Source organism: Anoplophora glabripennis, unplaced genomic scaffold (assembly GCF_000390285.2).
Source record: "Anoplophora glabripennis isolate ALB-LARVAE unplaced genomic scaffold, Agla_2.0 scaffold156, whole genome shotgun sequence".
Lineage (NCBI taxonomy): Eukaryota > Metazoa > Arthropoda > Insecta > Coleoptera > Cerambycidae > Anoplophora > Anoplophora glabripennis.
Window position 1 is genome coordinate 354,267 of NW_019416250.1, and position 26,035 is coordinate 380,301.

The 26,035-nt window shown below is 31.9% G+C and overlaps 2 protein-coding genes across 5 annotated transcripts in view; both read left to right on the forward strand.

The window, feature by feature from the left end:
- Positions 1–1,846, forward strand: part of LOC108905657 (DNA damage-regulated autophagy modulator protein 2-like) — a 7,908-nt gene extending 6,062 nt beyond the window's left edge. For all 4 annotated transcript variants that reach the window (XR_002763240.1, XM_018708615.1, XM_018708614.2 and 1 more), the window contains one exon: positions 1,579–1,846. Coding sequence is in view for 3 of the 4 variants with exons in the window: in XM_018708615.1 (XP_018564131.1) it covers positions 1,579–1,754 (176 nt within the window). In the remaining variant the exon portion in view is untranslated. The remainder of the gene's footprint in view (positions 1–1,578) is intronic.
- A 4,426-nt stretch (positions 1,847–6,272) lies between these two features.
- LOC108905655 (trypsin beta-like) overlaps positions 6,273–26,035 on the forward strand; it is a 42,482-nt gene continuing 22,719 nt past the window's right edge. Inside the window, exons 1-2 of the mRNA XM_018708610.1 lie at positions 6,273–6,379; positions 9,081–9,317. Coding sequence (XP_018564126.1) covers positions 6,377–6,379; positions 9,081–9,317 — 240 coding nt within the window. The 5' untranslated portion in view covers positions 6,273–6,376. The remainder of the gene's footprint in view (positions 6,380–9,080; positions 9,318–26,035) is intronic.

Genomic DNA, 26,035 nt, shown 5'->3' on the forward strand with positions numbered 1-26,035 from the left:
GATCGATTGATCAATTAGTTACGTAGTTATAGCCGTCATTTACACTAAATGTACTGGGACATCCGGGCTAATTTTTCGAAAAATACCTTTGGTATTCCGAGTACTTACCAGGTCTAAGATTACAATACTTTTCTTCATTGGCAACCTACTTTAAAACGTGTTTAAAGTTATTTATGCAAGCGAGAAATTCAATAAAATCGTACGGGTGGTGGTGGTGGGGGAAGCAGAAGCGCGGCCGCTTCGGCCTACTCGAAATTGAATCGTCTATAACTACGTAACTAATTGATCAATCGATCTGTTTTTTTTAACGAAGCGTCTTTCCAAGAACTTTTAAAACCTGCTTTAAAAAACTTTTTTTGATTGAATATTCGCAAAGTTCTAATTGTTTATAAGTACAAAAATTCGACCAATGTTTAAACAAGTGCCAGAGCTCTCCTAATTGACGGAATCGAATTTTTCAAAAACGTTTGAAAGCCTGAGAGCTCTTCTATATGTGATTAAATTTCCAAGTATCTAAGGGCCTTGGTTTTGCTGTGCAAAATTTTGAAATTTTGCAATTTTTTTTAAATCTGGATTGCAAAATTATTATGTAAAATCTATCGAAGCGATTTTGATGAAATTTGGTGTGATGATTCTACATATCATGAAGTTTTCTTGAGCCAAGTATAAAGGTCCTACACCCAATTTAAATACACCAAAAAAAATCCCTAAAAAGTATTGTCTTTTAACCACATTTTTGTGATTTTTTCGATTTTTACCATAATAATCATGATTCATTCGATTTGTAACCAGTCATGTATCGTAAAAAAAATTAATTACAAACATTTTTGTCCTTTTCCATTTTCGCCTAAAATCAACTCTTAAAAATATACATAATTAAATAGGAAGAAAAATATGACATTTTTCCAATTTTTTTAACATATTGTGCCGCCAAAAGTTAAGCCCACATTTTTTTTTATGCGCATAGAAAAATTTTCATTTCTAGTGATATTTGAAAGCCAAAAAGCCAAAAATCTCCGTGGATATACGATTCACCCAAATATGGCTTTTTGAAACAGATACCGTCTGGACTATTAAGAACCCATTAGTGAGTATTTTGTGTTTATTTAATTTACTTTAATAGGTTACTTAACTACACCGTTTAGGAAGAACGGATCTGATATTATCTTTAATACTAATTTTACATTGAATAATAAATATTTTCTCTATAAATTTGGCCAAAATTACTCAAAATGACATTATGAGAGTACAGAATTTAGTGGTGTGGTAAGATTTTTAATGAAATAATCCATAACCATTTTTTGTCAAATTTGATACAGAAGAATTGAAATTAGGTTTTGATTTCTGAAAATAAATTGGAATCGTAAGTGACAATAGATTTTATTATTCCCCATTGGTCCATAAATACAGTCGGACCATATTAAATTAAATTGGTAAATCGGTCCATAATAATCGGCCCATGTTAAAATAAATTTTTAAATTTAAATCTGTCAATAAACTCAGTCCATAAATATCTTTTTTACTAGTGTCTCCATTTGAAATAGGTCACACCGTTTATAAATTTTACCATTTTTCCAGGTACTCAAATTTTGCAATGGAAAAATGAAGATGGTGGATATGACTTCCATCTTACTGCAACAATTTCAGAATGGATAATGGCGCTAGCTATAAATATTTTTGTTTTTACATTTGAAAACGAGTTTAAACGAATAAATTTCGATGGGATCATTTTTTCAAAAAAAGATTCTTTTTAGGAAATATTATCAAAAAAAATTGAAATTATAATAATTACCTATACAAATAGTCTAATTTATACATCTTTAGACTAATATTTTATTTAAAAGAACGTTAACTGTATTCTTCTTTCCTCCCAAAAATTACATCCATCATGCTATACAGAGTGTAGTTTGACTGCCATTGCTTCAGGTTGAGATAGATTAATCATAAATGAACAAAAAAGTTTATATTACAGGGGCGTAAGATTAACAGTTTTCAGAATACAGCGAATATTGGGGAGTTACATCACAACCTTATAACAGCACTTAACCTGCTGATGCACACCACGTGTATATTCGGGAGACTTGTCCTACGGAAAAATTGTAAACAGCTATTTTTGTGAAACTTTTAGTAAATTTCAAGACAATTGTTTTTCAGTTTTTAAATAAATAAAATAAAATGTATCGATTTTGTTGTACAAAAATAGTGTTGTGCTTAAATTTTACTTTAATCAAATTACGTATTTGAAAAATATGTAATTAAAGTACCCGAAGATTCACGTCGTCCAAATAATTATACGTATTAAAAATAATTTAGGTACTTACCAAAAAGCAAAATTCAGTAATTTTTAAACGTACAAGTACAAAACAAACTACAACATATGCTCAAAATGTCCACCACCATTTTCGATGCATGCATGACTCGAATCCAATTTTCAGGCACCCGCTGGAAAACACCTCAAGAAAAGGAAATAGTGATGCGCAAAAAACACTCCGATACGGTCGAATCCAGATACCAACTGAATTGCGTATTGGTGGTTGCTGGACACCTTAGTACCGTGTTAATAAACCGCCGCGCCGTTGTCACATTGCTCGATATGAATTTTATCGAATTTTAAATTTATTACAACGCTAATTATTTTTTAGAATTAAGCATAAAGATGTTCAAAAAAAGTGATAAACATTGTATTTTATGGTATTCTATGCACGCAGTTATGTCAATATTCCTTAATTAATTGAACTTTTGTACATCAAGTTGGAGATTTTGATAATTTTTTCTCGAAAATGGTTGATTTTAAGACCCATGTCATATAAGGTTTTTTTGTTTATTTTAATGTATTCTATCGTCTGTTAAAATTAAGGCAGTCAAACTTTTAACACCCTGTATTTAGAAAAATAATGTTCTTAGTGAAATTTGTTTTACACTTTAATTGGACAAGTTTTATACTTATTTACCTCATTTAAAAGAAATATCATGCAACATTCTGCACAATAAATAAGAGAAAATCGAAGGTTAGGTATTATTTATTAGGAGTAAAATGAATTCATGAGTAGTATTCAATGTATAACAGTACCTATGTACCTAATACTTTCTTTTGAAGTATTCAGTATTTGTATTTATCCTTATTAGATATGTATTCAGGATTCTGTACCTACTCGAAAATAGTATTCTTGGGTAGTGGAAATATTTTATGATTAGGTAATAGGATATTGTCATAATCAATCTGAGCTACGATGCCGTCTCCAAGAGATCTATGCAATGGTAATCCCGGCAAAATTAAATGCCGATGTTTAGATTTTCATCTTCAAAGGTTCGAAATTTTAAGTCGGAGCCCTCTATCCAGGTCTTAACCGTCAGCAATAGCTATAAGCGCAGCACCCGATACCGACGGAGGCCGATGCTACTGACAGAGAGTGATCGTACTGAGACGTGCAGAAAAACCACAAACGTATCGGAAATAAAAAGTTTCTCAAATACCTACATCGAAATTCGATCTGAAACAGAACCGAAAGACAAACTACCACACCAAACTACAGCCCGAAAACCAGTACAAGTTGAGCAGATTGCAAATCTCAGCAAAATCTTGAAAAGCAAAAAGTCCAAATTTAAAGCGAAGATCGTTGCAACATTATCTCTGCGGTCCCGTCAAATGAGGTGTTCGAATGTCCACCCTGTCAGCTTACAATTCATTCATCAGGACGGAAACCCGGCTAGTATTCAGTATGACTTTCACGCTTAATGCTCATTGTATTATTTAATTACTATTAAATCAGGTATTTTGAACACATAATTGTATAAAAAGTACTCAAAATAAATTCAAATTTTGTAATTGTTGAAAATTTACATTTTCTTTGCGTACGCATTCTTCGAAGCCAAGATCTCATATCTAATCACTAAACCATCCAGAAGTCATAACTAGTTACATAAGGGTGGAGAAATGTGACACATATACAAGAATGGAAGTACAAGTTGAAATCAGTACCGTTTGTAGAAAAGACAACACAGCCCAGTACTTTTTTTTCTGTAAAGTGTGATGGCATGAGGTATGATCAGCCTATTTTAGATAGGCAGAGCTGCGTGAGACTGAGAGAGAACGCATTCGGCTAGAAGGAATAAGACGTAGCCGCGGCGATTTGGGATAACGGCTTTTGGAGTGTTACCCTTACCATGTCCAGTGCGCATTTATAGGCGGAGCTATCTCAGACGCAAGTTTGTTTGTGTTGGTATGTACTAGTACTAAATAATCCCCATGTTTGTACTTCTTTCTGTTTATTATTATTACCTCAACCAATAGCCCGAGAGCCAGCGACCTTTTTTGATGACCAAAAGAGCAAAAGCTGAAAAGTTTTCCTACGCTTCATTTGGTGTCACTAGTAAGAGAATCGACCTCCAGCTCACGCACTTCCGGGGGCTACAGTTGCGGCAGCCTCCCAAACACGTAAAATAATAAAATAAAAAAACTAATACCGCAAAAGCTGAGACTATGGCGACAAGTTAATTATGTTATAAATAAAAGAAAAAATGCAATCCGCTGACTTTAGAGTGGGGGGGGGGGTGTGCCTCAGCTTTTCACCTAAACAAGTGAAAAATATGTGCTAGGTAGACTGATACCGAAAAAGCTGAAATTTGGTAAAGTAATAGTCATCTTAATCAGTTATACCAAAAAAATTGTCCGCTGAAATTTTTACGGTGTATAAGTGCTCAGTTGACGAGTTGAAGGTGCAGCACATCGCTATACGTGCGGGTGCGATCTTTAACTTTATCAGCTGAGCACTTTTCCCTCACTAAATATAAAGCTGAGTATTTTTTTCAATTAACTTATTAAATTAGCTATTGATTATTATTATTACCATTATTATTACATATTTACAGATGATGAGGAAGAAATGGCAGGAATCGACATTGACTCCAGCGACCATGAGTTTGAGGATGATGAATCGAAAGATGAAATAGATTAAATTTTTTCATACATAACGTTTATTGTAAATAAATATTCGAAAAAAGTTGTATATTTTTATATAATTACTACTAAGACTTAAAAAATGGAAAAATTATAAATATCTCATACCGCAAAAGCTGAAATTTGTTAATACAATAGCTAATTTAATAAGTTAAATGAAAAAAATACTCAGCTTTATATCTAGTGAGGGAAAAGTGCTCAGCTGATAAAGTTAAAGATGCAGCGCGCCCGCGCGCATAGCGATGTGCTGCGCCTTCAACTCACCAGCTGAGTACTTATACACCACAAAAACTTCAGCGGACCATTTTTTTCGTATAACTGGTTAAGTGGACTATTACTTTACCAAATTTCAGCTTCTGCGATATCAGTTTACCTAGCGCATATTTTTGACTTGTTTAGGTGAAAAGCTGAGGCATAACCCCCCACTCTAAAGTCAGCGGATTGCGTTTTTTCTTTTGTTTATAACATAATTAACTTGTCGACAAAGTCTCAGCTTTTCCGGTATTAGTTTTTTTATTTTATTATTTTACGTGTTTGGGAGGCCGCCGCAGCTACACCCCCCGGAACTGCGCGAGCTGGATGTCGATTTAGTTACTAGTGATACCAAATGAAGTGTAGGAAAAATTTTCAGCTTTTGCCTAATGACTAACTCAAAACGGTTGCTGGCTCTCGGGCTATAAGCGTTTCAACTGCAACAACAAATTTAACAATTTAAAGTTCTTGGGAACTATTGATGGAATATCATAAAAAAATACTACAAAAAAATTGTTACTTATGACAAGTAAATGTGTGGTTCTAATTTTGGCATTAATTACTGGGACACTTTGTATACTTGAGTATAATTACAGTTGCGTTAGTCTGGCGTAATAACAATTTATTGGTTAAAACATTTTTAAAGGTAAATCAGATTGAAGGAACCATAAATCTGAAAATTTTTCTTTCATTGATAAATTCTTTAACACATCATAAGCATCATTTATTTTATTAATGTATTGATAATAATTTGTATTTATTGATTTTTGTCATTAATAAAAAATGCAAACCAGCCTTGAGAGTATTCACGAAAACCCCACTAAAATCAAATAGAAGTAATCTTCTTAAAACGATTACTAACTAAATAGTTTAGACTTTTCTGTTTTGTCTCACTCAAAGCAAACATTAACCAAACCTGTTCGCGTCGTCTGTGACCGTGAATCTGAAGATCTTTGAAACCTCTGATGATTTCGGTTCATGGGGGTTTCCCATAATTACCATATTATTCTTATCTGATTTTTAATATTCCTTTTATGGGCTTCCGACCTTGGGTAAATCGAAGAAAACAACTAACTGAACAGGTCTGTCATTACTTAAGAAAACGAACTTAAACAGTGTTAGCTGGTCAGTGTGTAGGTTCTACTTCGAGGAAGTGTACTCGTTATTATGGTGAGCTTTCTTAATAACATTATCCAATAACAATATTGTTTATTATGTATACAACTATAGTGCAGTCTTCGATAAATTTTATAAAAGATATGGAATTTCTAATAAAGTCTTTAAAAGGTTTGATTACTTATGTTTAATTTCTAATTCAATATTAAACCTGAATTGATGGCACAACATGATTGATTCGATAATAATTTGTAATATGCAAATATCTTTTGGAATAAATAAATTAAATTAATGTAAATTAACGTAAATCTAACGTAGATAAAGAATCTAAACTCAAATCTGAAAATTTGTATACGGGGGTTCTTAAATATCTTCTCTTCAGAATATGTTTATCCAACTTTTGTCTTCTCAATCGTGAAAAAATACCCAATGAAATAAAAGGAGGTGTCAATATTTTTATTTTGAGCAGAACGTCCTATACAAGGTGGTTTAGGTTTTAATTGGGAAACTTTACCAAATAATATAAACAATTATTTGAAGCAAAAATTTTTGACTGTAGGTCGTACTTCGCTTTGTGTTTGAGATAAAGGTATTGAAATTAGAAAAAAAAAACACATGTTTTAAAATGTCTCAGAATCTTTGATGTAAACTGATGCGTAAAAGATACCTAACTTAATTTTTTTAACTTTTTAACCTCAATGCACTTTGAGATCCGAGGGATGACCTTCCTGAAACCTTTGTCAAAAAAAACTCCCGCCGACTATCTGGTCCATTGTTTGATGGACCTCATCGTCGCTAGAAAACCTTTTCCCACCCATAAACACCCCCAGAGAAGAGAAAAGATGAGAATCAGTTGCCAGGTTAGGACTGTTAGTGGGGTGGTTGATGATGTCCCAACCGAATGAATCCAAGAGTTGCTTTATAGCGTTGGCTATGTGGGGACGCACATTGTCATGCAAGAAGCATACTCCCTTTGTTAACATTCCCCTTCTGTTGTTCTGTATCGCCCTCCGTAGTGTTTTCAGGGTTTCATAGTATCGTACGACATTAATTGCTCCCCCCTGGGGCAAAAAGTCTATTAGAAGAATTCCTTTACTGTCCCAAAACACAATTGCCATGATTTTTCGGACCGAAAGAATGCTTTTGATTTTTTTCGCTGATGCTAAAGACGGATGTCGCCACTGCATTGGTTGTCTTTTCGTCTCAGGAGTGTAGTGAGCCACCCACTTATTGTCCCAGTCACAATACAGTTAAAGAATTGTTGACCTGGCGGGATTCGGAATAGCGGCACTCATTTCAACGCGCTACTACAACAACAGTCCTCAACTGACCGACACAAATAAGGGCGCGTTCTGCTCCCAACACCTTGGCCTTGAATCCAGTGTTGCCAACTTTGTCGAGAACAAAAACCACAGAGCATCAGAGTCTCAGTACTTTGTGAATATGCCTCATATGAGATATCTTTTGCATACCCAAATTTTTGGTATTGTTTGACTTTATTTTATACCTAGGACTTTTAGAAAAAAAAATTGAATTTGTTTGAATTAGCACAATACCTTTAATATATTTCGTAACAGCTGAAATCATATAATTAACAGTATTGTTATTTGAACTTGAAGTCATCTTGAGATATAGGGTATATAGGTGCCAAAATTTTCAAAAGAATGTTATAACAAATTCATCGACATACAAGAATCATTGGAGTATGAAAATTAATATGAATTTTGAACTTATTTTGTAAAATCATTTAAAGAATTAAAAAAAGTGCCATCTTTACACATCCTAAAATGGTAATGTTCTTTCCATTGATCCAGCTAATGCAAAAGAGTCGAGAAAACATTTTCGTATAAAACAAAATATAAATTTAAAAAATTATTACAAATATTTTTGTTGTTGTAGTGACACCATAATTTTTTAAGAAAATGTAACCAGCGTAATCTCATGTTTACGCATTGGTTTGAACTGAGACAATTTTCTTTTCATCGAATGTCATTTTATTCATGTATTGATCGTAAAGAATTGTTTGAGAAGATATAACATACCTTTTGAAAATTTCAAAAATCAAAGCTTAGCTTTATGACAAATATTAATGAAAAAAAATTCTTTACTATAAATTAGTAAAATGTTTCTTCTTTATAATATTACGTGCTGTAGATGGTGATGGGTTAAAGTAACACAGCTACACAAAAACAAAAAGTGGAAGGCCCGAAGACAAAACCATGGTATCTAGGTATATGTTTTTGGGTCAATGAATCCGAATCCGGTATCCATTTGAACTGATGAGTTCTGGGTTAAGGTCAGTTCAAGGTCAAATGCTGAGAATCAATTGCCAACAAAGTAAATATAAATATTTATACGCTTTTGGGGTAACTGAATCCGAATCCGGTGTCCGTTTGTCTCGATCAGGTCTGGTTATCCAACAATATATAGATATCGTGATTTTGTCTTTCGGACCTCTCACTTTTGTTTTGTGGGTCTGCCAAGTTAAGAATGCTTAAATCGTTATTTTAATATTTGAACTAAATTTGAGCTATAATAACTTACGTACATTATTAAACTTACTCATGATAAACATATCGCAAAGTGGTTGTTACACCATATCATGTATAATGTGAAAAAAAATTGTCAATCATTTAACGATATAGTACCTATTAGTTGTTCTGTTTTTGAAAGAGGATACAATGAGCCGCTATACAATATACACCCACCCTGTAGCAATCGATCGCTTTTTATTACAGGAAGATCTCTGTTTCAGATTTTCCCCTCAGCGTTTCCTCTTTGCGTTTGTGTGGTGGCAGCACTGGTACGAACCGCAATCGCCGCACCGTCGGATATTAAACCGGAGTCTCCCTGCCTCAAATTATTTCATTACGAATCCGTAAATGAACCGGGCAGATGGACCGGAAATCTTGAAGTTAATTCCGAGGATGAGCTGCACGGTGTCTGGATTAGAGTGATATTCGATAGTCCAGTGAAGGAGTTGATAGCGGAAGTAAGTAGAAGGAGAATTAAATACGAAGTTTCTGTTTATGGCAGAAAACTTTTCCCATAAATCAAGAAATTTTCAACTTAGTTGTTAACTTACATTACATTTTTGCTTTCGAAATTGTTTGCTGCAATGCAGTAAATTTAGATCGAATGAGTTTACAAAGCTTATTTGTCGTAATTTAAATGATATGTGTAAAGTTCATTCATGTATTGCAGTAGGTGGCAAAACAAGCCTTAGGTTATAAACAAGTCCACTGAATCCTATTTTAAGAATTTATTTTTGTTTGGATGGTTACTGTAAATAAGTTCCCAGAAAGAGATTTAACCCAAGCTTTGTTCCTACCTGGGTAATATTCTCATTTGCTGCATAAGCCAATTATTGAGTAACTCAACTTAGGTTGACGAAGGTATTCTCATTCCCTTATAGCTGTTTTACTGTGACAATTTATTGATCAATTAATTCATGAAGTCGCTTCATCAAGAAGTTCTTGACGAATAATTAGAACATGTTCTAATTTTCGTCAATTTCTTTGTGAAGTTCAGAAGTACCAACTCAACAGATTTCCAGCCTCAGATCAGTAATGAGGTTATGTTATTGGAATATGTAGATAATTGTGTGGCATCGTACTAATTTTGCATTGTTTTTACTGATTTGTTACTTACAGAAACTAATATTTATATAATACCTATGTGTCAAAATAGTACCGCTGTTGTATCATTACAATTATGAGTGGAAAGGTGACATTTTTGAAATTTATTTGCTTCTTTGATTCGTTGGTAAAATCGATTCATGCGTCAAAAAACTTGACAAAGTCTGTAGCAGTGTAAAACCACACTGTTTACCAATAAATTCGTGAATTAATTCATGAAGACCTTCGTCAATTTATTGATGAATAAATTGTCAATGTAAAACAGCTATTAGAACTATGAATGTATTTAACCTCTATTAATTTCTTTATTTAAAACATTTAGTACTATAAATATTACCACTAATGATATCATCTATAAAATGTTGTTTCTAAGACACAAAAGAGTTCTACCACATATCTATATATGGTCCTACTATAATTTAAAAATAATCGTAAAAGTGTTTAAAACAAACAAGTTGGTTGAACAACGTCTGATTTTTCACCGTTGTTGTGGAACACAAAATACGCGATAGGCCGAAATATTATCAAAATTCTACTAAGAATCCTACTATTTTTTTCAAGACTGTAGAGAAGCAACAGGAATGCTGCAGTTTAGGAACGGCTCGGACGTATAAATCAAATACCTAGCAAGCCGTCTCCCAACAGGTAAATACCTTCAAACTATTCTTCGGAACTATATGAATCAGTAGGTACCAGCAAACATAGACACGAGTCAGATGACTTAATTTCCAATTTTAAAGGTTGTTCTAAAGAAAAGAGCGATATAATAGCAATAATGCCTTTCGAAAAGTGAAGAAGTCTAAACTGACGATGTGGCAACCAGTTGGGTAATTGTTGAAGCATTAGCTTTGTTCCTACTTCCTAGAGCAATTCAAAATCTTCATCAGTGAGACGCATGCGCATTTTGATGTAATACTTACGTAATATTCAAAATTCATTTTTATAATCTAATACTACGTCTGACTGTTGGAAACTGTTTGCACTAGGAACAAAGCTATTAACTACTGTCACGGTATCTTGCACACCAACTAATCAACAAGTTGTTTTCAATTTTAAAGTTAGAATTTAAAACAGATCTTTATTAATAACTCTGTTGTCTTTTAACTAGCCATTTACACATCTCAGCTTTTCAGTGAATTCAAAATCATTGTTTCTTTTTATACCAAAAGCTAGTCTCTTCATTTTTATTCTTGTATTCTTATTTTATATTACAACTTCTTTGAATATGTGATCGGAATATTTTTGGCTATGTTGCTTTTAAAGTTAGGCATGCTTGTTTTGAAATAAAGACTTTGGCTCAAGTTTTGGCAAACGTTCTCTTAATTTATACAGACTGTTACAAATTCGCTTCTCACTACAGGGGTATCGAAAACGGTAAGAGATACCACGCATTAAAATTAAAAAAAAAATATTAGAGTTTTATTCCGGTGTCCATAGTTATTTCTAGGTTTCTCGAGTGTTCAAAATTCAAACAAATCCGATCTATTTTTTTCAGGATATACATTTGACATGCTCTTGCACAGTTGCGGTTACATATATGATAAATTCCGATAATATTACGTTGATCTTCATTTTAAACCTTTGCCAAAACGAATATGTTTTTGAAAATTTACTGAAATTTTTTAAAGAATAATATTCAGTTGGCGTTTTGGTTGTTCAACATTTTTAAGAATAAATTTGTCATAATAAAATTAGAACTGTAATGTTTTAATTTTGACGCAACAACTTATTGAGTTATGTATGACCAAGTGATGGTAATAGTTAATAATAATAAATGTTTTATTGTAACGCGTGGTGGTAATAGTTTAAATAACTAGATGGATTTCACAGGGTTTAACGTCACTTACAGTGTGCGATAATTCAATAAACAAAGAAATCTAAATAAAAAATTTAGAAAAATTTGGAACGAACACACTGAAGATGAATTTTTCGAGACAAAACGTCTGAATCTGGTTCGGGCTGAGGCAGGACAGTATTGGGGATCATGAAGGTTTGCAAAAAATGTGATAAAATTTCTAGGGTCGTATTTAAAGTTGATGATGGTCCTGGAGAGGCGAAACGTTACATATAAAAATTGATTATGCCATTCGATAGAGGACAAAAAGTGGCCATGAGAAAGTGTTCTTTTTTTAATATCACTTCAAACAAGGCTGAAATGAACAAAAACGGTTTTCCAAAATTTCGTTTTTTTTTTCAAATATTTCGAAAACTAACCGTGTTAGCCTTGATTTTTTAGATGCATAATGTTGGTCCACTGATTACTCAACTCTGCCCCCATTCAAGCTACTTCGAACCTCTGACCGTTTCCGAGATCCCTGTAGTGAGAAACGAATTCTTAACGGCCTGTATAATCCAATTAAATAAATTTAATTTAGTTGCAATCTAATATTAAAGCAAAACAAACAGGAAATTAATATTAAAACATTAAAAGATCAAAATACCTAACACCCTTATGAATAAACATACGGATCTAATTAATAGAGAGAAACAAATCTGCTTGAAAATTTAAAGCCTTCTGCCATTTGTCAAACTGCAGTCACATATGTTGTGTTAGAGACAAAATAACAAAAAAAAAATTATATTAATTTGGTTATTAGGCATATATCCGAATCGGTACCACAAAAAAATATTTTAGTAAAACTAATTTGTCGCTAATATTTATTTAAATAAGTTTTAAATAAAAATTTTAGAACAGTTAAAAAAGTGCAAGAAGGGCACGCTTCCTCCAGAGCACATTACATTTGAATTATAGGTATGCCAAAAAAAGTAGGGGAGGGGTACTAATTATTTACTGTAACCAGGTTTTCCACTGTTCATAGTTCCTTTTTGTTTTATCAAAGTTGCATAAAAAATGTGGCGGTATTGGGTATTTGTTAATGAAAATTAAATATCTTAATAACAACAGAGTTATAAACAAAATAAAAGATTTTATATTTTGACACTCTTCACCCTGAAAATGAGTAGGTACCTACTGTAAATGAAAAATGTCCTAAGAACATCACCATATTTTCACTCTTTCTTTTTAAAACAGTGCGTCCCCTTGTAGTCACTAACAATCTTCAAATAATCGATTATTTGCAAACAAAGGTAGAATATTTATGCCCATTAACATTAACTTCTGCTACACATTTGTCTAAATCTTACAATTAATAATGTTTGTTGGCAAATATGACAGGTTTAATTTTATGCAACCAATCATACTTCTACCAAGAGGTTCGTTACACACTAAAATACTATTTTGAATCAAGAAATTGGTGTATGCTTATTTCATAAATAAATACATTCTTAATTCAAAATGGCATATTTTCTGAGTATATTGAAATATAAATATTCAGTCAAGGTTATTATTTTTTGGGTTGTAATTTTATTGGAATCACCAAAAAACTTTCCATTATGTATGGGATTAATTTGATCTCTCATAGTAACTACAACAATTATAAATCACGTTTAGAGATTGACAAAATATTAACAACCTTGAAGTTTATTAATTGGGGATTTGGAATTTTTGTTACTTTTTTATTAGAAATTAGCAAGTAAACATAATATTTCTACAAAAATTTAATTATACAATTACTTATGAAAATATAGTTATTTATACAAATGTGTAAAGAAATATATTTCACTATAGGGAACTTTGTTGATAGGCCCATAAGTGTCTACCTTATACCCAAGAAAATATGTATTGAATTAAATAATAATTAATTTTATGCGCTAAAGGGTAAAATACATATTTATTTATCACACTATAATATTTTAATGTATTCTCACAAACATGCAACGAACTTGGGGATTTATTTTTAATAAGTTATATATCTTGATAAAATAAAATAATTAAAAAATATACCTATCTTCGTAAAACTTGCCCAGATATGTCAGAAAAAAATAAGTGTATAATAATAAGCACGATTATATAAGTAAAAGAATAATTTTTTGCTGTTTTTTACCTCAACAGTACCTATATCTACTAATACCGTTGAAATTAGTTGTTTCTTAACTGTCCATTCTTGTGATTTAAAAGGTTTTTGGTGCTTGCATTGGCAGTGTAGATAAAATTTTAGTAATTAAGATATAATTGTTAATATTAGTTAGTGTTTTAATGTCCAATCGGATTATAGGGCAAATATTTAGGGACGAATAGTTGAGTTCGTACATTGCTGTAATAAGATCGTCCGTTGCAATTTTTCTCAGAACAACATCGCTTTTCCTTCAGCGTTTGGGCTGGCAATATGAAAGATTTTTTAATAGGAAACTTTGTATTGCCAATCCTTGGAGAAATACCTATTGATGATTATAAGGGTGGTATTTACATAATGAGACCACACATTACTCTATCCTTAAATACTAAATTTCTTGATTGGTGGTCAGGATACGGCAGTACGGCCATAGCCTTCTCTTTTTCCTTATTTAATCCTTTAGGCTTTTATTCTACAGACATTTAAAAAATGTTATGTATGACGAGGTAGTCAATGATAAGGAAAACTATTAGGTACTTCGCATTGAAGTTACCTCCGTACTTTAGACAACATTATAGGACGTTTTTGAAAATTTGGTTGATTTTCTAATTTGATGATCTCGCTTCTATATTGACGAAGGGAGTGGCAACATCAAACATACTACTGCGACATTTCACGTGAGAATAACATGCAATTGAACTTTTTTCTTGTAAACGCCCTGTATATTAACAACTAGCGTTATATTTTATAAATAAATAAGTGGGTAAAAGAATATTTCGTAATAAATAATCGAGAATAAAATCACTTGCTTCATTACACATCGTGTAAAATGGGTATTTTCTCTCACGGTAATAGAAAAAAGAAACTAAGTTATGTTCCAGTGATGAATAAATGTATCAAGATATATTTCGTGGTTTTAAATAAAAAATGTGAAGTTAAAATTTATAAAAAGATTCAATTTAATAATGCAAATAGCTAAATTGCAGGGAGACATGCGACTAGTAAAACTTTTTCATTAAATTCTCGACCTAGATTTGGAGTCAGAGTAATTCAATTTCAATTTCCATCTCTTCTCTCCAGTTTCTGTTAAAATTGGGTCATACAGTACAAGTTCAACCGGATCTATTATGTATAGCACTGAATTATTAAATTGCCACTGTAAAATGTATATTCATTTCTGGAAATGCCCACAGAGCATTTCAAGAATATCTAATAGTTTTTTTTGTCAAATACTTTTTATCAAACGTAAGAAAAATCAAATGTAGTTAGCTTTACATGCGTTTTCTTTAATTTTACCTATTTATAAAGTAGTATTTTAATTAAAATCTGATCTTATATGTTAGTACTGACATATATATTATTAAAAATATCATTATTTCCAGTAACACATAATTAAATAAAAAAAGTATCATACTCATCTCAGGTATCCTGTCAAAATATCTTTACCAAACTTAAATCTTTGTACCTATTCGTAAGTGAAGAATATCAAATATGATTAATTTAATGAGAAATTATTGTTCGTATTTACATAATTAGGTAAATCTAGAATTTTTAACGCTTTCTAATCTCTAGTGAGTAACTTTGGATAGAAGCAAATTAAATTAATTAAATTAAATGACATTATTTATTATGACCTTAAGAAGCTTGATGTACATAAATGTTGTAACATCATGAATATCCTTCTGATTTAATCTGTAGTTATATTAAAATTTGGGAAATAGTTTTTGAGGAGATTTAAATCTGACACGAAAAGGAACATAAATAATGAGATATTGTGTTGAAATATGAGTTCAATTTGGTAATTTCTGGACCGTATTATCGATCGTATCTAGACTTCATTTAAAGGAATCTATGAATAGTCTGCATTCTTCTACCGTTTGTCATCAATTTATTCATCAGTCCTTGAACATTTGTGCAATATATTAATGAATGTATTTCATCCCAAGAAAAATATTTTCGAAATTCGTATTCCCGTTTTCGTACTATTTGTTCCTTTAGTCGGATTGTTTTTGTTTTCATATGTGATGCTAAATATTCTGATGCTTAATGAATAAATTACGGCTGAAGTTATGAATCTCTAGTTCTGTTCATTATTTTGAAATGATTTTCTTTTTACCATTCGGAGTAAATTCGTACTTATTACTTACGGCTTTCGCCATTTTTTCCACTTTCAATCTTACAAATTCAATTTCCTCCAAAATCAATAACATTTTTATATATTTGGCATTATTGATAGTTCTAATAGTAATTACATGAAATACAGGGATGGCCAAAAGTACGGAATAAAATTCATATCTAAACACGTTAACTGATTTTGATTTTTCCCCATCTTTCGGTTATATAATAATTAATTTTTCTTCAAACCCCTAACCCCCAGCTACCCCTACTTTTTTTTCAAATTGAATCATAAGGCATAAGGGGGCTCGTTGAAAAGCTTATAGAAAACCGAATCGAGCCATACCAAATAAACAAGTTTTATTTTTTCAATAGCAAGGTTTTTAGGGTTGTATAAAATACCTACTTAACAAGTGAAATAAAATTTAATTATCTTCAGTGTTATCCTCCATGAATTTGTACAGAATAAAATGAAGAATTTGAAACTGTACCTATCGCTGCTAACGCAAAAAAGATATATTTTTTATGTTGCGTTTTTTTGGCACCTCTTACTTGCCAGGCTTTCTGGTTAATTTTTCGCTTTAGTTGTAAATTGGAGTTCGAAACGTTACTATTGTGTCAAAATCAATTTATTTACTGAATTGCAATGGTATTGTCGGAAAGGCAACGCATCGAAATGTGATATTCCTTGGATGTGGAGACAAAATAAGAAGTCAGGCTGAAGTGCGCGATTTATTTAATGCGAAATATCCCGAAAACCAAATCTCGCAAGGGACAGTTAGTAAAATATTTCACAAATTTGAGGAACACGGTACAGTACAGACTTTGCCCAAAACTGGACGGGCACGTGCTTTGAATGAAGAAAAGAAATTAGACATTGTATTAGAACTTGTTGAAAATCCTCATACTTCAACTGTTTCATTGGGCCGCAATCACGATGCTTCGAATGTTTCTGAAACAAGAGAAATACCACCCCTATAAGGTATGTCTTGTCCAAAAGCTTTTGGAAGACGATTATGATAGACGATTACAATTTTGTGAGGAAATGATGAGACGGTGTGACGACAATAATGGTTTTCAACGAGACGTACTTTTTTCGGATGAAGCTACGTTTTATCTAAATGGAGTGGTTAACAGGCACAACTATCGTTTTTGTTCCCAGAAAAATCCACACTGGACATGGGAATCGCAGTATCCACAAAAGTTAATGTATGGGCAGGTATCATCAACAACAGAATCTTGGGCCCATTCTTTTTTGAAGAAAATCTTACAGCCGCACGCTACCTGGATTTCCTAACATTTGACCTGATACCTGCTCTAACTGTGATTTTCCCTCATGAAATTGATCCAGATATACCGAATAAAAGAATTTGGTTCCAACAAGATGGCGCTCCCCCGCATTTTAGTATTGATGTTCGAAGATACTTAGATGAAATGTTTCCAAATCGCTGGATTGGTAGACGGGGTACAGTTGAATGGCCGCCAAGATCCCCCGACTTAACGCCCCTGGATTATTTTCTTTGGGGATTTGAAAGAAAGAGTCTACCAGGACAGACCGGATAATATTGAGAATTTAAAGAACAAGATTAGGGCAGAGATGCATAATTTACCAGCTGAAGTCATTCAGAATGCTGTGGACAGCTTTTACTATCGTCTTGGAGAATGCCAAATAGTGAATGACATTTTCAGCACTTGCGACATTGAATTTATTTTTGTAAATTATCTAGTTGTTTCAATTTCTAAATGAAAAAAAACTTATTATTATTGAAAAAATAACACTTGTTTATTTGGTATGGCTGGATTCGGTTTTCAACGAGCCCCCTAATGCCTTATGTTTCCATTTGAAAAAAAAAGTAGGGGTAGCTGGGGGTTAGGGGGTTGAAGAAAAATTAATTATTATATAACCGAAAAATCGGAAAAAATCAAAATCAGTTAACGTGTTTCGGCGTTTTAAAAAAAATTAACTCATTCAAAAGATATGAATTCTATTCCGTACCTTTGACCATCCATGAATATGTACCTATATAAGATAGATATTAAACTATTTTTTTAATTTTGCGTTTATTTGTTTTTCTCGCACTTTTTTCTCTAAAATACATTCTTGAAGAGTTATAGGCATTTTAATGCTCAAAGTTGGTTAAAAATGGCTGTAACTCCACAAGTGTAGGAATAATAAGTTTTCATTTGGACTCTATTAACACATTTGTTAACTTTAATTTCGACATCTTAACTATTTTAACAAAAACAAGATTTATAATGATTTTTATCTATTTTTTGAGGTCAAGGAAAGAACCTGACGTGATGGAGCATTTCTGATGACTTCATTTTTTTCATTGGTTCAAAATACACGAGTAGTATCGTATTCTGTTAAGAAGTATATGAATTATTTATTATTTGCCTGTGTAATGGTAACATATCGGCATGCCCTCATACATCCGGGCTTACAATTAAATAAAACATCCCAGTCGAACGTCATATTGAGCAATATTTTAGTGAAATCCAAGAGAAAATTATGTTATCGCGTCGAAAGTAGATTTATTTCTCTAGAGAATTATTCAATTTCTTGGAATGGGAAGCAGTTCTTATGTGAACCTAGTGAGTGAGATTGTATCATTTTCTTACAGACGATTTTCCGCAGTGCCATAATAGAGAAATTCCGAACTTTTCTAGAATAGTATTTCCACTTGTAAATTGTTTTGATTTGATTCTTTGGAGATAACAAGGGGCAGGTGATAAGAAAACATTTTTTGACAGATAATTCCTAAACCTACAGATAGATAGTTTAAAATATTTTGTGTGACAAAAAAATGTAACTTCTATAGATTTGAAACTAAAATATATACCAAGGAAATACTGAGGATCTTAAAACCTTCATCTCAAAAATATTACAACTTAAAATTTTCCTAATTTCTGCCCCGTACAGGTTATTGAAAAATTGATCCAACTAGAATACTCAGGGTCTATTCAGACATAAACCTACCAAATTTCAGTATGATACGTCGATTACGTTTGGAGATACCGACAAAACTCATGAAAAACATGTATGCTCTGTATCTTGAAATCAAAAGACACCCACAATTGTATTTTTATTTATTAAGCTATGTGCTCACACAAGTAATGTAATGTTAATTAGTTCTTATTCTTTGTGTTACTTTTTATTTATTTTAACCTAATAGTAAAGTTTAACCTAAAGTATTCGTAAAATGTTATTGGACAAAAGCAATTGTTTTTACCTTTTATATATAGGTGCCCGCCTATACTTGCTATCTCCAATTTTTAATTAATTCTTTGTCGACATTTCTATATAAATGGAAATTTATACTTGTTATTTCAGCAACGGTAGGGGAGAACTCATTTTGAGAGATCTGAAAATATCGGTAGCGTCAAAGCTGATTGGTCGAATTTTAATGTATTTTAATTTATTGACAGCCATCTGAAGAGAGAGGGGGCATTAATTATTCGAAACTCTAAAAAGTTGTGAAGGTGAACTTCATAAATCATAAACGTAACTTTCATAATGAAATTTCTTATTTAAGGGATAATATTTACTCATTTTTTAGAACGTAATCGTAATATACCTGTACCGAAGCCTATGCCAATGAAATATTAATTCTGATTGATGATTTGTCACCTACAATTTTCACTACTATTTTAAATGGGAATTTGTTGGTGTGTTATTTTTTCCAAAACTAAAGGGAGTGATATTTATGAGACATAGTGTCTACAACTTTAATAAAAAACAGTGTTGCTTATGTTTGAAGATAATTTTATTCATTTATATTTACACTCCTACATTGTCTTACTAATTATTTTGTATAATAATATAACACTCGCAAGTAATTTATGATGGCTTGTTTCAAAACATCAGATAATTTATATTCCGCTTTAGCAGTGATTAAAGAGGAAATATCATGCGAGGCAACAAGAAAAATACACGGAGATTATTTAATTTTATAATTTGAGGAATGGCTGCTTTTTACGTCAAGTTTCGTTCTATATTCTTTTCGGTAATTAAATATGTAGATCCGAAATCTAGCAACCTGATTGGTTTACATCGGATCGTAACGCGTTATGATTCCGTTATCATGAATAATAGAAAAGGGCTAATTAATATTCAACTTGTTTTTACATGTAGCGGACAAAATATTTGGTTAAATTGATTTAAAATATATTCTCTGAAATAAATAGTCTCTAAATTTACGTATACCTATGTATGTATATGATACAAAAAGATCAATGTTAAGTATGTGTGAGATAATAGAAAATATCATTTGTAAACATAACGTTAATTTTATATTTATTTATTTCATTTAACTGATATTTTAATTCCACTTTTTAAAACGAGGCTTTGAAAAATTAATATCGGCACACAAAAAAGTGGTCTGTACCAAAAATAGTAGAAAATCCCCAGATATCAAGTTAATGAGCGCCAAAAAATTCGAATGTTTTTTCTGACCTTGGTCACGTGTGCTTCTTATGTATTTTGTTACGCTGTTATCTCCCCGCTGTTATTTTGTTATCCCCCCCACGGATTTTGCAAAAAAACGCAAAATATTGCTGAAAATGTAAAAAAATCATATTAATGAGAGAAAATTTAGAAAGAGGTTTTCTAAATGTGATCAAGTGTTCTTTTCATAAATTTTGTCGAGTCGAATTTGAATCTAAAGCCTGTTGAGCCTCATTACCCAAAAATTTTGCAAAAATCGCAAAATATCACAAAAAAAAATGGAAATCGTAAGTCCAAAAAAATCTTGAATAAATGTTAAATAATTACTTCCAAATAAATTCGATTGACTCGAACTAGGCTCTCTTTGGTTCTGTCTTACACTTTTCTTCTCTTGTAGCGAACTCTTTTCACTTCGAATGACCTATGCAGCGGGTTTCATTTTCTCTTCTATCTATTCTGATTGGTTTCTCTCTTTACTGTCCGACAGAAATCTGTCATCCATCTTCCTTGGTATCGATTCCCCATTTCACTTTTATATCTTGATGGAATCTTTCTCCATGTTTTTCACTGTAATATCCAAGGTCTTGGGGAAAGTAGTCTAGGTGAGAATGTAGGAAGTGCAGTTTAAGATTCATTAACTGAAATTTTTCACCATCTCATCAACCAAATTTTCGTAATCCCCACTCTTTTCGTTTTCTATAAAGTTCAGAGAGATATTCTTGAAACTTTTTAATTCATTCCGACTTTAGTACCTAAGAAACACACTTGATCAAGGCCAGAAAATTTTTTTCCACGTTTTTGCGTTCACTGACGTGATTTTTGGCGATTTTCGCTATTTTTAATGATTTTTCGCTATTATTTTTGCAATTTTTGCAAAATATGGGGAGGGGGCTGCTTAAAAGACGTCGGATTTGGATTCAGCACATCAAAATACATAAAGCTTATTGGGTGAAATCAAAGGTACAGATATGCAGAAATATTTTTTTTTTCAATTTGGAAAACAGTTGTTGGCATTTTTTTTAATTTGCAGTCTGACTACGCTACTAGACGTTATTTAAAGTTTGAACCTAGTTTAGAAAAACGTTTTTTTTTTGTACTAATGGCAAAATTAATATTAATGATTTTTATCAGTTTAATTCTTGTTAAAAGTCATACTAGTTAATTGCTTAGTATTTAATTATACCATTAAAATATTCGGACTGGAAATTAAATTCGAATAGATAAACTAATAACAATTATTAAATTTCATTAAATGCACTATATTATATTTAAATGATATATAGATTAAAACTAAATATGTTTATTATTGCTAATTTGAATTTTAATATTTCAAAAAGAAGGTTTTAATAGTAATTATTTAATAATCCCTGGGTTACTTGGTTAATTTAGGAAAAGCAACAGTAACAACTTGCTAGTAGTTGATAAACTATATTTTACTCAACTTGTTGAGAATCCCTTTTATGGATCATTTATTTCAGTGGCGTAGTCATATTTTAAATAAAATAAATGTTGAAAAATTTCTAATACAAATTCGTGTATTCTGTGACGTAGTTGAATTTTATAGGTGTAATTAATTTGAATTGATTTAATACCCACCCTTAAACTAAAATAAAATCATTTCCAATAAGGCAATAATAAAAAATGTATAATGTATAAAGAAGCTACTTAATATGCTGAAAAATATTGGCTTTCCCTTGTTAACATTATAATAATACATAATTCAAATTCGAATCGTTAGCGAAGACTCTGGAAAATTAACCCTCTTGTCAACTACATCGTTACCCGTTTTACAGACAATTAAATTAGTTTGAAGGCAATATCGACAGGCGCGAATACGTGTAGGATGGATTTTCCTTGACAGAAATAGGTCGAGAAAATAAAACGATATAGTTGTTCAGCAAGTGAGTACCTTGTTGGCATTGATAAACAGGAATGTGGGACGCGAACTTTCGATGCAAAATGGTATGAGCAAATCCAGTTACTAGCAGCGCAGGGTTTTGGTTAATATTATACGGCGTACGGATAAAAAATATGAAATATATGGATAATTTGTAAGAGAACAAAATTTAAAAAATAAGAACCGTAATAACAACGGCAAGGTGGACAATAAAAGACGTGAAGGAAAAGATGTAATGTCAATGTCAATATCTAGAAACGACTCAATTAATAACAGGTACAATATTCTTCTATTAAAATATTACTATAGTCTGTTTAGAAATGAAAGACAGTAATAAAAGCTTATTATGTATGCAAATCGTAAATAAATGGTGTACGTAAATAGTACTGGTGCTTATATTCGATATTTTTATATTATGTATTATCGGTATAGATGAGGTGTACTTTTAAAAAAAACTTTGTGTGACCGGGTTGTACTAAATTGTAGCAGGTAGCTAAAATTTAATCCCCGACAATCCGTCTTTGTCTATGCCGCTTCAATTTCTCAGTCCATTTCTCTTATAAGTAAACAATATAAAAACAGCATTTCAAAACATGAGGCTACTGTAAGCATCATAACCAGGTTAAGAGGGTTTTTAGTAATTCAAATAAAATTATTCAATATTATTATCAAAATATTTATTTAAATTTAATGAATAGACTTTTATTCCACACAAAAATATATGTATTTTGAAAATTCAAATTATAGTGAGTAAATGTAGTGTTGTATAAATGTACAATAAAGAAAATAAAAAAGTAGGTATATTAAAATTCATCCTCTGAATATTCTGACGAATTATCTTCGTCTCCTAGATTGATAACGATAGGTTCCACAGTAACGTCAATTAAATTATCGATTTCCCACATTTTCTCCTCTTCTTTTTGTAGATGATGTATACATCTTTGCCAGTTATCTGCAGTTACTCGCTCCAAAGAATTTTTTAACAAAATTTTCACGTCACTTAATTTAAACGTCGTATTATTTCGCGCTACATCTCCTGTTACCTGCGCCCAGACTAATTCGATTGGGTTAAGTTCACAGTGATAAGGTGGTAACCGTAGTACCGTTATTTGGCGATTTGTTGCCATTTCATCGATAACATATTTTTTCTGATCTTTATTAAGATTGACAAGTGTCAAAAGTTCCTTTTTCAACATATTTTTTCAAAAGAAATGTTTTTTCCGGTTAACCGTTGAATTATATCGGCTTTCCTCCAAGCAGTCGTAGGCGTCCGCTCGGTCTGCCGTGAATGGTAACTGGCATTATCCATGACAATTACAGACCTCGGAGGAATAAGATCCAACATCTGTGTAAAATACTCTTCGAAAACATCTGCGTTCATGTCTTCGTGATAGTCACCTGTATTTTTAGATTCAAATAAAAGTAAACCGTCACCTACAAAACCACTGGCACTACCTATATGTGTCACTATTAATCTTCGCCCTTTACCTGAAAGTACCTTGAACCCTGTTGAAAGTCCATCCAAAAATGTTTGTCAAAAACTTTTTACATTTTTATCTTGCCATACTTTTGTTACAGTATATCCCTCGTTGACCCAAGTTTCGTCTAGATAATAAATATTCCTCCCTTCGTCACGGAATTTTCTAATTGATCTTAAGTAGGATCTTTGCCAACAAATAATTTCATCTTTATCGATAAGAACTGACTTCCTGTTCTGCTTTTCCCAGCAAAAATTCAACTCTCGTAAGGTGGCCCGTAATTTGCTTCTACTGATTTTTGTCAAATCGTTGTCCTCTGAAAGTTCACTTAAAATTTTGTTTAGCGTTGGTATTTCTTTTTTAAAATAAAATGAGTGTACTTTTCTGCGAATTACATTTTTGAAGAAATCATCTAAGTATAACGACTTTTGACCTCCCTGTAGATGATTTTGGGGGATTTACAGTATCTTGTTCATTTTTTGTTTCCTTTAAAAGTCTGTAGATAGTCGATTTTCCAATCCCTGTCATTTTGGAACACTTTTCCACGATGTCGTCAACACTGTTGGTAGGATTTTGGTGTTTCAATGCATTAAATACATTTAATATAATAATCTTCTCATTCTGAGACAGCGCACATCTTTTCACGCGTTTAGCAGGTACGTAATCTGATAAGCTCGACATTTTACCCAAACAATATTATATCCACTGGCACAATAGTCACTAAACACAAGTCGAATTTTACTCTACTGCAACTAGCACGTCTTCGTATATTCAGCTCTAAGACTGGATTGATCTATCACAATACACTGGCTTCTGCCCTATGATGTATCCGGTAAAATATACTAATGTACACCCATTACCTATTAGCATTAGTGTTACCCGATAATTATCTGAAACGAAATATTACCACGCCCATCGCCGGTTCTTATCTCGGGGTTTTATTACTCTCTTTCATTTCCAAACAAATTATAGATTCTCTACAAATTCAGATGATCTACAGCTCCAAGATCTGAATATGCCACTTTCTCAATGAATGCGATTACTAGAGCATATATTGCAATTGCCAAGACTTTGACAATTGATGATATAAAAATTATCTTGTTTCCCTATTATGTATTGACAATATAAAGAAAGAAATAGCAATATTTAAAATTAATCTGCATTAACCGAAAAATATTCGAAAATTGAGTCTACTAAACTAGATATAAGGAAGATAATAGCCAAATGTCGTGCATATTGTGTTAGACCAAAACTGGGCAGCTTAATCATTACCTTACCGTAAACATGATAAAACTTTCTATTCAATTGCGAGATCATACGGGGTGTCTGGAAGTTAAATGGTCATACTGCAAGTGTAGCTTTCTTGGACGAAAATACATTGGTTTGCATTAAAATACCTTTCATCCTATTGTTAGAGGCAATTCTATTATCGTTTTCGATATTTCAATCAAATTTAGTACAGGGTGTCTCAAACTCGATAGTATGGGCTTCCTGTGGGGATACACAAACTTTAAATAAAATTTGGGACATGTGGTGTTAAATGGGATGAGGTAAGCTCCATTTTCAATCGAAAGTATTATCTTTGGGATTTGACAGAAACTACTAATGACGTTATCAATTATATTTTTCTAGAAACATTCCCAAATTTTATTCTTGTTAAAAAGCTCTCTTTTTTTCTAATAAACTTTTATTAGATACATTTTTCTGTATTACTTCCAGGGATGGGCGTTTACGCGTCGACTTTAATTGTCGACGTCTACGTGTAGACTTGGCGTAGACTATGTAAACAACGTAAACTATCTAGACAATGTAGACAAAGCGGAGTTTGCGCTCTAATTTCAGTTTAATCTAACCTATATTATATTTGCGTTACATTTACGTTTGATCTATTTTGTGCTGTACTCAATTCATCACTCAACTTTTTCTGTTTGGCTGTTTTTACATAAACATAAAATGAGCGGACGTAAAGCAAATTATAATTTTGGTCGGTTAAGATTAAGAAAGTGAAAACTTTCATTTTTGTATACTTAATATATTTTTTTTTATATTTTTTAAAACAAAAATTATTATAAAAAAATTATATAAATATATAAATTAAGAGTCAGTAAAAAACAGTTTATTTAATTTTAAAATTTTAGTCTCCATTCGTGACCTCATTAAGTGAAAACTAGGGAATATATAT